This window comes from Ornithorhynchus anatinus, chromosome 1 (genome assembly GCF_004115215.2).
Source record: "Ornithorhynchus anatinus isolate Pmale09 chromosome 1, mOrnAna1.pri.v4, whole genome shotgun sequence".
NCBI classification, from domain to species: domain Eukaryota; kingdom Metazoa; phylum Chordata; class Mammalia; order Monotremata; family Ornithorhynchidae; genus Ornithorhynchus; species Ornithorhynchus anatinus.
In genome coordinates this window covers 107,284,576-107,301,529 of record NC_041728.1, presented here as the reverse complement: position 1 = coordinate 107,301,529, position 16,954 = coordinate 107,284,576, and the positions used below count along the sequence as shown (strand labels likewise).

Below are 16,954 nucleotides of genomic sequence, written 5' to 3'. Positions count from 1 at the left end.
AATACTGAATGAAGCACATAAATCCTTTTCCACTTTATATATCCTCATTGATCGTTCTAGTAGCGAGGCTTTGAAAACCCAGGGGAGAAGAAAGTGGGAGATATCGGCCGCAACAGATTAAATCTTTCCTTCTTCTCAAACAGTCTCTCTGCTAGCTTGAGGAGTTAGGCCTTAATGACCTCAAGGTTGGAAATCTCTCCTTTTCCTTCTCAAATATCCTCTCCTCACTAGAGGGGAAAGGCCTTTAAGACCTGAGAGGGGAATTAAGTAGGAGATATTGCTTGAAGCAAATAACCCCTTTCCCACCTCAAATACTCTCTCAGCTCTCTCTAATTTATTAGGCCTTAAAAATCCAAGGGTCATAAATCCCTTTTGCTTCTTAAATATTCTTGGCTCACTTGTAGACCTTGAGGACCAGAGGGAAGAATTAAATCGGAGATATTGCGTGAAGCAAATCTCTCTCTTTACTCCTGACATATTCTCTCAACCCCCTTAAAGAGTCAGGCCTTGAAGACCCAGGAGACAATTAAGGCTCAGACACCACATGAAGCAAATCCCTTTCTTCTGCCTCAGATATTCTCTGATCATTTCTGTATCCAGGCCTTTAAAGACACAGGCGACAGTGAATGAAGCAAATCTCTCTCCTTCACCTCAAATATTTTCTCTGATCTCTCAATGAGATCAAATGACCCAAACTTGTTGAGAAGCAGTGTGGCTTAGTGGATAGATCACGGCCCTGGGAGTCAGAAGGACCCGGGTCCTAATCCCCGCTCCGCCACTTGTCTGCCATTGTCACTTCGGGCAAGTCGCTTCACTTCCCCATGCCTTCTCCGTGCCTCAGTTACCTCATCTGTAAAATGGGGATGAAGACTGTGAGCCTCATGATTGGACTAGACTGTGTCCACCTGATTATCTTGCCTCTACCACAACATTTAGTACGGTGCCTGGCACATAGTAAAAGGTTAACATACCTTAAAAAAAAAAGAATCAAGAGAGGAATAAGCAGGAGATATTGCATGAACCAAATCTCTCCTCCACAACGCAAATATTCTCTCTCTAATCTCTCAGGGAGTTAAGCTTTGACAACTTGAGAAAAATAAGAGGGAGATACTGCATACAGCAAATCAAATCCCTCCTTTTCCTTCTCAGATATTCTCGCTACTGCCTCAAGGATTTAGGCCTCAACAAACTGAAGGGTGGGAACCTCTCTCTCCTCAAATATTCTCGGCTCATTTATGGTGACAGGCCTTGAAAACAAGCAGGAAGAATTAGTCAGGAAATATTGCATGAAGTAAATATCCCCTTTTTCTGCAGAAATATTCTCTCTGCTCACTTGAAGTGTGAGCCCTAGGAGAGAATTAAGCAGGAGGCGGTGCCTCAAGCAAATCTCTCCTATTTCACTCAAATATTCTCTGTTTTTGTGGGGAGTTATACCTTGAAGACTCAAAGTAAGGATTAAGCAGGAGACGTTTCATGAAGCAAATCTCTCCCGTTCCACACCGAAGAGTGTCTCTATTCTCTTAAGTACTCCCGTCTTAATTACTGCATCAGTATTCCTTGCTGACCTCCCTGCCTCCAGGCTCTCCTCACTTCAGTCCATAATTCACTCTGCCAGCCGGATCGTTTTTCCAAACAAAACAAAAAAACCTTCAGTCCATATGTCCCCATTCTTCAAAAACCTCCAATCCATCTGTGCATCAAGTAAAAATTCACCATTGGTTTAAAGACACTCGATCAGCTGTGCCCATCCTATTTAACCTCATTCATCTCCCACTACAGCCCAGCGCACACACTTAGCTCCCCTAACACCAAACAACTTAAAGGACCTCCATCTCAGCTTTCTCGCTTTCGACCCCTCGTTCACACCCTCCCTCTGTCTGGAACTCTCTCCCCCGTTCCTACTCCAAAAGACCGCCACCGTCCCCCATCTTCAGAGCCCGACGTAAATCATATTTCCTCAAAGACGTCTTTCCTGACAAGGCTCTCATTTCCCCACCCTACTCGCCTTCCCTTCTGCATGGCCTATGCACTTGAGGCTGTACCCCTTAAACACCTGGATACTTACCCCGCTCCTACAGTGCTTACGTACGTATCCTCCGTACTCCGCTGCTTGCTTCCCCTATCTACACCTTAATGTCGAGAATGTAAACTCCTCGAGCACGGGGAATCCCGTCCACCGCGCTCTTGTACCCTCCAAAGCCTTCGGTACGGTGCGCTACTCACAGTAAGTGCTCAATGAATACCAACGACTGATTGATTGAAGTGCCTGGACCCGGGTGGCGGCTTGGAGAGGAAGAAGCAGACCCTGGAAATGTTGTGAAGAAAAAACTGACAGGATTTGGCAAAGACTGAACATGGCAGTTGAAAGAGAGGAGAATCAAGGGCAACAACGTAGTTGCCGACTTTAGAAATGGCGAGGATGGTGGCAATGTCAGCTGCGATGGGAGATTTAGGTGGAAAGGAGGGTGGCCTGGTGGAATGAATCCCTTGTATTATTGAGTGCTTACTATGTGCGGAGCACTGGACTAAGCACTTGGGAGAGTACATTATTACAGAGTTGGTAGACACGTTCTTTACCCACAGTGAGTTTGCAGTCTAGAGGGAGTGACAGACATTAATATAAATTAAGAAATGACAGATAGGTACCTAAGTGTTGTGGAGCTGAGAGACGGGTGAATAAAGGAAGCAAATCCAAATGTAAGGGCGATGCAGAAGGGAGTGGGAGAAGAGAAAAGGAGGGCTTAGCCAGGGAAGGCCTCTTGGAGGAGATGTGCCTTCATAAGGTTCTGAAAGTGGGGAGAGTCAATGCCTGTCGGATATGAGGAGGGAAGGTGTTCCAGGCCACAGGTCAGTGGTGAGACAGACCACGACGGCAATAGAAAGTACCTTGCACAATGGATGAGTCCTACCGTACTCTCCCAAGTGCTCAGTCCAGTGCTCGGCACACAGTAAGTGCTCAATAATATATTAAGTATGAAGTATATATGCTTTCCACAGTATAAAGAGAGTACATACAATGTATACACTCCCCACAATATGAAGGGCTGACACCCTTCTCCTCCCTTCCTCCCTCTACTGGGCCAAAGGCAGCAGCCTTTATATTGGGGCCGCTACCAGGTCCAGGGTGTTGGTCCAACGGGTGAAGAATTTCAAAAGCAACCTGTCCCCTTAAATCTTCTCCATGTCCCCTCCCCAGGACGGGTGGGCCCCCAGCCCTTCCTTGTTGCCCCAAACAGGACTCTGGGGAGCTCCCAGGAAGCGGAGCTCTGGGGAGTCGCCACCAAGCAGGACGGCAGTCGAGAGGCAGAGCCGCACAACACTGGTGGCCTGGGGAAGGGAGACGAGGGTGGAGAGTTAGACTCCTCCCCGCCCCCGGCCAACGCCACAGCAGATTAGCCACCCCAGGCTCCGCGGCTGAGATGATCCCCACCACCAAGAGCCCTTTCGGGGCAGGATCCGTTTTGCTCTCGGACCCTCAGAACGCACACCCGGAGGAGGCTCCTCTTCCCCTAAACCGAATCGTCCGCAAAAGCCAGAACCTTCGTTTCGGAGAGATAACTGTCGCCCGGTCAAAACCCACCGCCTCCCTCCGCTTACTGGGTGCAGATCTTTAAAATGATCTAGGAAGGCTGCTTCTAGTAAATGTTAATCCAAACTCACAGTTAGCGCTTGGTGGATTCAGGTGAGCAGCATTGGTTGCGGGCCAGTCCCGGGTGATTCGCTGGGCTGAAACCAAGCTTGGTTATTAAAAATAACAATAATAATAATGGCAATAACGGTATTTGTTAAGCGCTTACCATGTGCCAAGCACTGTTCCAAGCACTAGGATAGTTACAAGGTAATCAGGTTGGGCACACTCCCACATGGGGCTCACACTCTTAATCCCCATTTTCCAGATGAGGTAACTGAGGCACAGAGAAGTGAAGCGACTTGCCCGAGGTCACACAGCAGACAAATGGTGGAGCCATGACCTCTGTCTCCCAAGCCCGTGCTCTTGCCACCAGGCCATGCTGTAGTGCGATACTTGGTAGTGGACAAGAGAGCGTCACCGAGACGGAGCGAACATCATATTTAATAGTCTGGCTATTCATATCAACAAATAATTTACATCGCCTGTGCAAAGTCTTCAAAAGGTGTCTCGGAGGGGCGCGGGCTTCGGTCCGGGAGCCCAGGCCAGCTGGACCTCCGAGCTGCATCCGTCTCATGCTCTGTCGGTTGTAGGCTCGTCCTTTTGCCCCACTCGGCCCTCACAGGTACGGAGTCCAACCGAGGTACATCTGGCAGAGCAAGTTTTCATCGGTCGCTTCTTGGATGAGGTAATGGACGTGGCCTTCGATGGACAAGGGCAGACCCTTTACTCTATTCCTGGTCTTAATTACGCCTTGCAGGCGCTGCTCTATATCGAGGACATGGGTCTTGGCCTAGAAATGAAGACAGTGGGTGACCTTTAGGCATTTGGTATTCGCTTCACCCTCAGCCTCACAGCACTTACGTCCATATTTATAAATTGGGTGTATGTGTGTGTGCTTTGTGTATGTTATATATATTGTATATATAATATATATAGTAAATTATCTATTTATATTCATGTCTGTCTCCCCCTCTAGAATGTAAGCTCCTTGTGGACAGGAGACATGTCTGCCAAGTCCACTATACCTTACTCTCCCAAGCACACACAGAAAGCACTCAGTAAATGCCACTGATGATGATGACATAGACGTTCAATGCAGTAAAATAGAGGCACCTGTTCAACTCGTCTTTGAGCTCCATTATCCTTGCTGAAAACCAGTGTTACCCCAGGTGCTTCTCCCACTCATTTTGTCCACCTTTTGTCTTTTTCTCTGATCATCTGCATGATCATTAGCGGACACAGATACGCTGATCTCATCTTTGAATTTAAGTCTAGAGCAGTCACACCACCACAGAGGAATACTTGGGACAGCTTTCTGGACTCCTTGAAGCCCAAAAGAATCCCTTCTGCAAATTCACTTTCCTTCTGCTCTGTGAAGACGGCAACAGTTTTCTTTTAATTATACTAGACAGTTCTTGAAAATATCTGCACCCAAGACTTTAGCGCTCAATAGCAATTTAAACGGGAATTCTAATATATGCATAATCTAAGTATATATGTATATGTCATCATCAACAGAGGTATTTATTGAGTGCTTACTATGTGCAAAGCACTGTACTAAGTGCTTGGGAGAATACAGTAAAACAGAGTTGGTAAACACACTCCCTATCCACAAGCTTACAGTCTAGAGGGGGAAAGAGTAATATAAATAATTTGTAATATATAATTCAAAGATACATAAATCTTCACACACACTCACATACACACAGGCACAGTTCCAGCCTTTAATTTGCCAGTGGATTTGAATAATTTATACCAGAGATACTTTTCCCCCCCGATCTTCAGACTGAGAGTTGACTGAAATTTGCCTAAACTGAACAAATTCCAAAAATAATTTGAATAAATTGGATGCTACCAAGTAAACATCGATAATGATAAAGCAGATACCAATGACGGCACTGTCAGACTTATCAATGTCGGTTAAATTTCGCTTTGGGAAAGCGAGAGCCAGAAACCAGAGACTTGGCAATAACCCCGGTTCTAAAGAACGTGGCGCTCTATCGCAACATCTCCGGCCCTGCCTCTGCCCAGCCAAGGGGCTGTCGCTTTCCAGCAGGCTTTAGGGTCTGCCCTTTGCCGATTCCGTTCACTGTCCTCAGTTTCTGATCTCTCGGGGAGGTGAACGATGCATCCGGCACTAAACAAAAATTGATAATACTATTATGCTAGGGGAGTGCCCTTTGTGTCCATTGAGGTTGGAAGTCAAGCTGCCGTGAGGTGGAATGGAATGACCCCAAGTGCCATGGTCCTTTGGAGAGCCAGAGAGGGCACCCTGATTGCCAAGGAAGATTATCTACCTGGGAAAGTTCTCCCAAGGATGGGGTGGGTGTGTGTGCATGGGTTGGGGGAAGCAAGAGAAAGCTTGGGGGAACGAATGACTGGAAATCTGCTACGCTGGAAAGACTCCCCTCTTGAAGCGGGCCACTCTGTACAGTCATTGAGTGCTAGAATGCTATTAATAGCGGAAGTTGGCCCGTGGCTCTGGTCGAATCAGTGCTTCCCTGGCATCAGTACTGACTTCCCTGGCATCAGTACTGATTCTGGCCTTTATGGCTTGAGGTCATCATCACGGAGATGACGTGCTCCTTCTGGGGTACAAGCCTAATGGTGTGGGGATTCCCAGGATCTTCTGGAAACTGGGGAATCGTGCCTATTTTTCAACCTCTGATGGCTTGAGTACGTAGGCATCGCCCTCGCACTAGGATTTTCACCTTTATTCATTCCTCCTTCAATCCCACCGCACTTATGTCCATACCCATAATTTATGTATTTATATTAATGTCTATCTCTCCCTCTAGACTGTTAGCTCGCTGTGGGCAGGGAACGAGTCTACCAACTCTGTGGTACTCTCTCAAGTGCTTACTAGAGTGCTCTGCACACATTAAGCACCCAGGCAATACCACTGATTGATGGATTCACTGATTGAGGAGTTAGAGTTGCTCGAAAGACACCTTCAGAGCTTTCTCTGAGGCACCGAATTTCATATTCATTCATTCATTCAATAGCATTTATTGAGCGCTTACTGTGTGCAGAGCACTGTACTAAGCGCTTGGAATGGACAATTCGGCAACAGATAGAGACAATCCCCGCCCAACAATGGGCTCAGAGTCTAAAAGGGGGAGACAGACAACAAAACCAAACAAATAGACAATCCCTACCCAACAACGGGCTCCCAGTCTAGTTTTAGGAAAGACTGTATTGTGTTCCATGATTCTACTTACTGGGAGGCCTGGCTCAATACTCGATGGCTATAATTAGGGTCAATTTGTCCCTCCCTTAGGAGCTTCTGGGGCCCTGGGGGGGAATCTCCATGTAAGATCCCAACTCAGTACGGACTCCTGACTGGCATGGGCAGGGACTGTCTCTATCTGTTGCTGAACTGTACATTCCAAGCGCTTAGGACAGTGCTCTGCACATAGTAAGCGCTCAATACATGCTATTGAATGAATACTGTACTGAAGCCTAGGATGCTCCTGCCCTCCAGAATAACTGGGATCACCACCATTCTCAGTACACTATACTGGTAGGGGAGTGAGACCAATTACTGCAATACTGCAGCAGTGCAAATCAACTGCTAGATGGCATCATCTTACCATTCAAGTCCAGTCAGCAGAGCCCCTTGACTGGGTTCCTGGGTTCCTACATCCCTGTCTCCATGTCTCTCTCCATCTTCTCTCCCTCCTCCCTTTCCCCCCTCCCTCCCTCTCCCTCTCTCTTTTCTTTTAAATAGTATCTGCTAAGGGCTTACTACGTGCCAGGTACTAAGCGCTGGGGTGAGATACAATCAGGACACGGTCCGCATCCCACATGGGGCTCACAGTCTTATTCCCCAGTTTACAGATGAGGTAACTGAGGCTCAGAGCAGTGAAGTGGCTCACCCAAAGTCAGACAAGTGGTGGAGCCGAGACTGGGAGCCGGGTCCTTCTGATTCCCGGGGCTGGGCTCTAGCCACTAGGCCACGCTGCTTCTCTGCTTCTCCTCCTCGGTTTCTCCATGCAACACGGTGAACAGTAGAGAGTACCACTCCTGCCCCTCAGCTCTTAGCTCCGGAGTAGCACAAAACAAGCAGCAGTTGGGTGGCACTGAGTTTTATATAATAATAATAATGTTGGTATTTGTTAAGCGCTTACTATGTGCAGAGCACTGTTCTAAGCGCTGGGGTAGACACAGGGGAATCAGGTTGTCCCACATGGGGCTCACAGTCTTAATCCCCATTTTACAGATGAGGGAACTGAGGCACAGAGAAGTGAAGTGACTCGCCCACAGTCACACAGCCGACAAGTGGCAGAGCTGGGATTCGAACTCATGAGCCCTGACTCCGAAGCCCGTGCTCTTTCCACTGCGCCACGCTGCTTCCCCAATGTATGTTATATATAATAATAATAATGATGATGGCATTTAAGTGCTTACTATGTGCCAAGCACTGTTCTAAGCACTGGGGGGATACAAGGTAATCAGGTCAGCCCATGTGGGGCTCACAGTCTTAATCCCCATTTTAGAGATGAGGTAACTGAGGCACAGAGAAGGTAAGTGACTTGCCCAAAGTCACACAGCTGACAAGCGGTGGAGCTGGGATTAGAAGTCATGACCTCTGACTCCAAAGCCCGTGCTCTTTCCATTGAGCCGCGGTGTTTCCTCTCTCTAAATGTACACATGTATATATACAATGCTCAGAGCTTAGAACAGTGCTTGGCACATAGTAAGCGCTTAGCAAATACCATGATTTTTATATAATCAAAAATAAGGGAAACTTTCATCTCATTTATGTCACCCTTCTGGAAGGGCCAATGGATGACAAAGAGCTAATGGTGCTTGTGGGGCAAAGTTAGGGTGAAGGGACCCCCACCACCACCCCCTTGTGCCAGTGCCAAGAGAACTCCAGCCTGCAGCCTGTCCTTGGGCTGCAAGTAGCGTGGTTCAGTGGTAAGAGCCCGGGTTTAGGAGTCAGAGGTCAAGGGTTCTAATCCCGGTTCCGCCACCTGTCAGCTGTGTGTCTTTGGGCAAGTCACTTCACTTCTCGGTGCCTCAGTTCCCTCATCTGTAAAATGGGGATTAAGACTGTGAGTCCCAAGTGGGACAACCTGATTACCCTGTATCTACCCCAGCCCTTAGAACAGTGCTCGGCACATTGTAAGCGCTTAACAAATACCAACATTATTATTAATCGTGCTAGCCTTCGGCTTCAGGCCGGCAAGTGCTAGAGAGGACATCCAGGAGACATGAGGCTATAATAAAAACAGTCATCCACTAAGCAGGGAATCAAGGGGAATACTGGGATCTTCCCTTTCACCACCAGGAAGGAGACTGGGGCCTTGGGGCTCCCTTTTTTTGATTTTGGTAGCAATTTAAGTGAAGGTGTAATCCTGCCCCCTCACCTACAGGAATCGAGCTGGCCAGAAAAAAGCAGCTCAAGACCGCTTGGTCCCTGGGCAAGGGGGTTTGCCATGTCCCTTCATCTCAGGAGCCACCATGCATGGCTGCATTTGAGAAACACCATGGTGTAATGGCAAGAGCAAGAGCCTGGAAGTCAGAGGACCTGGGTTCTAATCCCAGATATTCCACTTGTCTGCTTTGTGATCTCGCCTCAGTTCCCTTATCTGTAATATGGGGATTAATAATAATAATAATAATTATTATGTTATTTGTTAAGCGCTTACTATGTGCCAAGCACCATTCTAAGCGCTGAGGTAGATACAAGGTTGTCCCACATGGGGCTCACAATCTTAACCCCCATTTTACAGATTAAGATTGTGAGCCTTACGTGGAACACAGATTGGGTCCAAACAGACCGACCTATATCTACCCTGGTGTTTAGTACAGTGCCCGGCACAGAGTAAGCGCTTCACAAATACCATAAAAAAAATTTTAAACTATTCCTGCACTTGGGCACTTCCCTTCCCCACTTCTCAGTCATCTGTGTTTATTCCCTCTGAGGAGCTGGGTGGGAAAGGAGAATCAGCGGTGAGACACCATTTCTAGTCCCTACAGAAAGCGTTTCTGTAAAACAAACAGAAGTTTCAGAGGAGGTCGTTTTGAAGAGATTTCTGAACCGCTTCCAGCTCCTTCTCAAACAGGTGGGGGTGAGGGGAGATGGTACCCAGAGTCAGGAAGACTCCATAGACAGGCCAGAGCCTGGATCTGTTCTACCTTGATCTTTTGCGGCCGAGCGCAATAACTTGGGCTCTTACTAACCTTTTCATTGATAACTTCCCCCGTTTCATTCACTTGTGCTTTGGAACTTCCTTTCACTGGTTTACTCCATTCCACAAGAGGATCATGAAGAAAAGTCTTTAAGACACTGAAATGCAAACAAACGGTGAAGAGAGGATTACTGTACAGCCACTGACTTTCTCAAATGCTATGCTACTTAGCTGATCTTTGCCCAGGTTATTATTGTTTAATATTTATTGAGTGCCATAAGTGTTTCCTTGAAAGACTTGTTTACTTTCATTATTAGTTTCCAGCAATCCGATAGTGCATATCAGACAATCAAAAAAAAGAAGTTTTTTTTTAAGCTGACCTTTATTTGATTTTGAAACGCTGATGTTAAACAACCCTCAATTGGGAGAGGATTCTGAGGTAGAAAAGTAGTTGGTGAGCCTCCTGTCTTGATGCCAACGCTTCCAACAAATACCAATGCAACTGACATCAGAAAATGTGAAAGGGAAGGAGCGTGGCCTAATGGAAAGAGCACAGGCCTGGGAATCAGAGAACCTGGCTCCATCACTTGCCTGCTATGTGACCTTGGGCAAGTCACTTCACTTCTTTGTGCCTCAGTTTCCTCATCTGAAAAATGGAGACCTCACCTGTTCTGCCTTCCCCTTTCACTGTGAGCCTGATAAGGGACAGGGGCTGTGTCCAACCTGAATATTTTGTATCTCTCCCAGCACTCAGAACAGTGCTCGGCACACAGTAAGTGCTTATCAAATACCTATCATCATCAGTATTATTTATGTCTCAAAATGTAAATTTTGGTGTGGTAAATGCATAGTCAGGGTTTTATACGAATAACTTACAGCCATCTTCTCCTACCCTCCCTACCTGCCATCCCTGGATAGAAGCAGTGGGGTGGAAACCCTGAAACAACACTTAGGGCATTGGGAAAGTTTGGACAGTTCTTGCTGGGAACCTATCAGCTTTACCTCAATTAAAACACTATCTTCTATGAAATGCTGTGAGCAGGAAACGTACTCTCCCTAGCACTTAGTACAGTGCTCTGCACGCAGTAAGTGCTCAATAAATACGACTGATACGTTGAAGTGAATCCAGAAAAAAACACTCAACTTGTAACAACTCTTTGGGCCAGGGATTGCTCCTTTTACCTCTACTGTACTCTCCCAAATGCTCAGTACAACATTCTGCAGGCAGTAGGCACTCAATAAATGTGACTGATTGACTGGTTATTAAATAATAATAATAATGGTATTTAAGCGCTTACTAGGCGTCAAGCACTGTTCTAAGCACTGTTCTAAGCACTGAGGTAAATGCAAGGCAATCAGATTGTCCCACGTGGGGCTCACTGTCTTCATCCTCATTTTACAGATGAGGTAACTGAGGCACAGAAAGTGAAGTGGCTTGCCTTAAATCACTTGCCCTAAGTGGCAGAGATGGGATTAGAACCCACAACTTCTGACTCTAAAGCCCGGGCTCTTCCCACTAAGCCACGCTGCTTCTTTGGAATGAGTATGAGAACACATTACTCAAGATAGAATAATGAGAAATAATAATAATGGTAATAAATGAAATGATAATAAATGGTAGACAATAAAACACCAGAAAGCCACGCTCCATGACGACTTCACCACTGGAGGAAATAAGTAATTTCCCGTACTTTTTGCTTTAAGAAGTCCGCTCCGGTCAAACGGTCCTGGCTTATTACCTCATTAAGGGCTCTCTCTGGTCCCGCATGAGCCTCATGGTGACCTCGCAAGCTCTCCGAAACAACCCTTCCGTTCCCATTGGGCCCATCCCATTAACCATGTTACGGGTTAAGCGGAACGGCACGACTTCTGGGACCTCAAAGGTTTCCCCCTTCAAGGGAAAAAAAAACCAACTTAGTTAATCGCACTGGGAGTTTGGAAGTTATTTCAAAGAATTATTACGTGGTTTTTTTCCATTTACAAATCACTGTTGACATCTAGAATGCAAAACCAAGACTTACTACTCAGCGTGCCCAACTGAACCTAAATAACAACGAAACGAGGCTTCCCCCTTCCACCCAACTGACCCATCAGAGCCTACTCCTCGGAAGGTTCCCGGCCCTGGAGCGCATCCCAGCACGTACCTTATTGAACAGGCAGTTGAAATCCACATGCACACATTCGCCAGTCAAGGAATCAAACAGAATGTTTTCCCCGTGTCGGTCTCCGAGGCCCAGGATGTAGCCCACCATGGACATGACTGCAGTGGAACGGCAATACGCTGACCGGCTGCTGTACCTAAAGGAGAAACGCACCCGATCGGTTTGCATCCTTGCGTGCCACTGGAGACTTAAAAGGAAATCCCTGGCCTCACGAGAGGAAACTGATGCCCCGGGGAAGTGTTCTCCCGGGTGACTGACCAGGACGTGGGATCGGGAAATGTTCTCAGAAACCACTCGTAGAAGACGGGAGGGTGCCGGGGCAGGAGATGTTCCCGGAACATCTTCAGTTTTTCCGCTAAAGTCGAGGTCTTGGGAAGCATGCACTGGCGGAGCTCCTTCCCAGTCATGTAGCCTCCTGAGGGGAGAGGGGGGTCTCTGTGAGTCGGGGCTAACAGGGTGGGAAAGGCAGGTAGGTGTTGGATGATATCACTGGGAAACAGTGGTTTCAAACAACCAAGTCTGTGGACACAGGGCAAGACTTTCCTTTTTCTAAAGCAAAACACCTATTTTTTAAAAAAATAGTATTCGTTAAATAATAATAATAATAATAATGTTGGCATTTGTTAAGTGCTTACTATGTACAGAGCACTGTTCTAAGAGCTGGGGTAGACAGAGGGTCATCAGGTCGTCCCACGTGGGGCTCACAGTCTTCATCCCCATTTTAGCGATGAGGTCACTGAGGCACCAAGAAGTGAAGTGACTTGCCCAGTCACCCAGCTGACAAGTGGCAGAGCTGGAATTCGAACCCACGACCTCTGGCTCCCAAGCCCAAACTCTTTCCACTGTCCTAAGCACTGGGGTACATTCAAGGTAATGAGATTGGACGCACGCCATGTCCCACACAGGGCTCACGCTCACTCCATGTCCCATAGGGGGCTCACAGTTTTCAGCCCCATTTACAGATGATGTAACTGAGGCCCAGAGAAATTAAGTTACTTGCCCAGGGTCCCACAGCAGACTAGCGGCTGGAGGAGCCTAGATTCGAACCCAGGTCCTGACTGGCAAGCCCATGCTCTATCCACAGGGGCAGGCTGTTTCACAGTTCATTGGCATTAATACCTGTCCCTTACAAAAAGACATCAGATAATGAGCATAAGTGATTTGTGAAATAAGCCCCAGTAATAATTAAGGATTATTATGGTAGTTATTATTATTATGGTCTGCGCTACTCGTCAAGTACTGGTTTAAGCCCTGGGGTAGATATAAATTAATTAGATTGTCTAGAGTCCCTTGTCCCATATGGGGCAGTCTAAGTAGGGGGGAGTAGGACTTAATCCCTATTTACAGATAAGGTCACTAACACACAGAGACTTGCCCAAGGTCACACTGTAGACATGTGATAGAGTAGGGTTTAAAACCCAGTCCTTCTGACTCCCAAGCCTGTGCTCTACCCACTAGGCCATGCTGCTTCCCAAGCCCTAACACCCTAAACTTAAATTCTACACTGGTGTAAAAAATGGACCAGGGAAGAATTAAATTAAGGAAACTAAACTTTTTATGCAATCAGAGGTTAATTGGCCCAATTTCAGAGAAAGAGGTGATCGGCAAAATGATTTTCTTGATTGGGAGGTAGCATGGCGTAGTGGATAGAGCCCGGGCCTGGGAGTCAGAAGGTCATGGGTTCTAATCCTGGCTCCGCCGCTTGTCTGCTGTGTGACCTTGGGGAAGTCACTTCTCTGGGTCTCAGTTCCCTCATCTGTCATATGGGGATTGAGACCGTGAGTCCCATGTGCAACAGGGACTGTGTCCAACCCCATTTGATGTATCCAGCCAGCGCTTAGTACAGTGTCGGGCACATAGTAAGAGCAAAAGAAATACCAGAATTCTTATTATTGATTTTTCTATAAAACAAGCTTAAATCAATCAGGGAGTCAGTGATCAATTGCTGGAAAATGAAAATGAGTTACTCCAGTTGACTTCTAAATGCATCCCATGTAAAAAGGGGTACAAAGGCCTCTGGAAAAAAAAACAACCCAAAATGGGGCATTTTTCTTTCCTTCAATCCTGTTCACATCAGAGCCTCAGTGGCTCCTCCTAAGTGGATTGAAACCCTGGGTCGGGGGGAGGTGCGAAGCCTGGGAGTCATAGAGGGAGGAGGTGGCCTCAATCTGCCCTCCTGAAGACCCTCGGGCCCAAGAGCCATAGAGTCTGCCTGAAATGCCCCTCTCCGCAGCGCCACGGGGGGACCTGAGCAGCGTGGCTTAGTGGTAAGAGCATGGACTTGGGAGACAGAGGTCATGGGTTCTAATCCCGGCTCTACTTGTCAGCTGTGTGACCTTAGGCAAGTCACTTCACTTCTCTGTGCCTCAGCTACCTCATCTGTAAAATGGGGATTAAGACTGTGAGTCCCATGTGGGACAACCTCAATACTTTGTATCTACCCCAGTGCTTAGAACATAGTTATTTAACAAATACCATTACTGATGCCTGACTGCTTGTTTTGTTTTGTTGTCTGTCTCCCCCATTTAGACGGCGAGCCCACTGTTGGGCAGGGATTGTCTCTATCTGTTGCCGCATTCCAAGAGTACAGTGCTCTGCAAATAGTAAGGGCTCAATAAACACGACAGTGAATGAATGACACACCCCAGGATTGAGTTAGAACACGGGAGTAGTGACACACAGCTCAGTACATTTTCTTAGGTCTAATCCCTGCTGAAAAGGCAGTGGGTTTTTTCAAAAGCTCTGCTGCTCAATTATTTTGGATGAGTTTACTGAGTCCCCTACTTTCACCTGTGCATCCGACCCCATCCCTTCACACCTTTTTGAAGCACTTGCCTCCTCTTCTTCCCTCCCTAAACTCCTTCTTCATCTGTCTGCTCTCCAGTGGCTTCTTACCCACTGCTTTCCAACATGCTCGTGTCTCCCCTATCCTAAAAACACTCCTCCAGTTATCTCCCCATCTGCCTCCAACCACTTTTCTCCAAACTCCCTTGACCGAGTTGTCTACACCCACTGTCTCAAGTTCGTCTCCTCCGATTATCTCCTTGACTGCCCCCTGGCAACCTGGCTTCCGTCCCCTTCACTTTCCAGTAACCGTCCTCTCAAACAATTTCCTTCTAATCAAATCCAATGTCCTCTGCTCCATCCTGATCCTCCTCGACCTCTCAGCTGTCTTTGACACTGTCACTCATTTCATTCATTCATTCAATCATATTTAATGAACGTTTACTGCGTGCAGAACACTGTACTAAGAGCTTGGAAAGTACAATTCGGCAGCAGAGAGACAATCCCCCCCCCCACAATGGGCTCACAGTCTAGAAGGGGGGAAACACACATGAAAACAAGTAAACAGGCATCAATAGCATAAATAGAATTATAGCTATATACACATCAAAATAAGTAAACAGGCATTAATATAAATAAATAGAATTATAGATATGTACACATATTTAAAAGTGCTGTGGGGCGGGGGCGGGTGGAGCAAAGGGAGCAAATCGGGGTTATGGGGAGGAGGAGGGGGAGGTGAGGAAAAGGGGGGCTTGGCCTGGCAAGGCCTCCTGGAGGGGGTGAGCCTTCAGTAGGGCTTTGAAAGGGGGAAGTGTGATTGTTTGGCAGATTTGAGGAGGGTGGCCATTCCAGGCCAGAGGTAGGAAGTGGGCCAGGGGTTGACGGCAGGATAGATGAGAACGAGGCACAGTGAGGTTAGCACCAGAGAAGCGGAGTGTGCGGACTGGGATGTAGAAGGAGAGAAGAGAGGTGACGTAGGAGGGGGCAAGGTGATGGACAGCTTTTAATCTGGAAGAGCCGGGATTAGGACCCAGGTCCTTCTGACTCCCGGGCCCCTGCTCTATCCACTAAACCATGCTGAGGCTTCATCTACCACTTGTGCGGGTGATACCCGAATCTACAACTCCAGCCCTTATCTCTCTCCCTCTCTGCAGTCTCACATTTCCTCCTGCTTCCAAGACAACTCTACTTGAATATGATGCCACTACCTCAGACCTAATATGTCTAAAACAGACATGACTGTAGACAGCACCACCATCCTTCCTGTCTCACAAGCCCATAACCTTGTCATTATCCTTGACTCATCTCTCTCATTCAGCCCACGTACCCAATCCGTCACTAAATCCTGTCGGTCCCACCTTGACTGTTACCTCATTAATCCAAACACTCATCCTATCCTGCCTTGATTACCGCATCAGCCTCCTTGCCGACCTTCCCGCCTCCTGTTTCTCCCCACCTCGGTCCATACTTCACTCTGCTGCCCGGATCGTTTCGCTATAAAAACGCTCAGTCCCCGTCTTCCCATTCTTCAATAACCTCCACTGGTTGCCCATCCACCTCCGCATCAAACAGGAACTCCTCGCCACTGGCTTTACAGCACTCCACCATCTTGCCCTCTCCTACCTCACCTCGCTACTCTCCTACTGCAATCCAGCCTGCAGACTTGGCTCCTCTAATGCCAACCTACTCACTGTACCTCGATCTCATCTCCTTCCCTATTGACCTCTTGCCTACGTCCTGCCTCTGGCCTGGAACGCCCTCCCTCTTCATATCCAACAATCAATGACTCTCCCCCGCTTCAAAGCCTTTTAAAGCACATCTCCTCCGAGAGGCCTTCCCTGAGTAAGCTCTCATTTCCTCTTTTCCCACTCCCTTCTGCGTCACCTGATTTGCTCCCTTTACTCTCCCGCAGCCCCGCAGCACTTACGTACATGTCCCCAATTTATTTAAGTATACAGATATCTCTCCCGCCAGGTGATACGTTCGTTATGGGAAAAGAATGTGCCTACCAACTCTGCTATACTGTTATATCGTACTCGTCCAAGCGCTCAGTACAGTTAATAATTGTTACTGATGAGTCTATCTAGTGATTCTTTTAAAATGGTATTTGTTAAACACCTACTATGTGCCAGGCACTGGGGGAGATGCAAGTTAATCAGGTTGGACATTGTCCCTGTCCCACATAGGGCTGATAGTCTTAATCCCCATTTTACAGATGAAGTAACTGAGGCCCA

The 16,954-nt window shown here is 47.4% G+C and overlaps 1 protein-coding gene across 1 annotated transcript in view; it reads right to left on the bottom strand.

The window, feature by feature from the left end:
* Positions 1–4,053: 4,053 nt before the first annotated feature.
* Positions 4,054–16,954, bottom strand: part of ATR (ATR serine/threonine kinase) — a 114,436-nt gene continuing 101,535 nt past the window's right edge. Inside the window, exons 43-47 of the mRNA XM_029064453.2 lie at positions 12,192–12,348; positions 11,916–12,069; positions 11,511–11,662; positions 9,824–9,929; positions 4,054–4,421 (exon numbers count right to left, since the gene is read on the bottom strand). Coding sequence (XP_028920286.1) covers positions 4,248–4,421; positions 9,824–9,929; positions 11,511–11,662; positions 11,916–12,069; positions 12,192–12,348 — 743 coding nt within the window. The 3' untranslated portion in view covers positions 4,054–4,247. The remainder of the gene's footprint in view (positions 4,422–9,823; positions 9,930–11,510; positions 11,663–11,915; positions 12,070–12,191; positions 12,349–16,954) is intronic.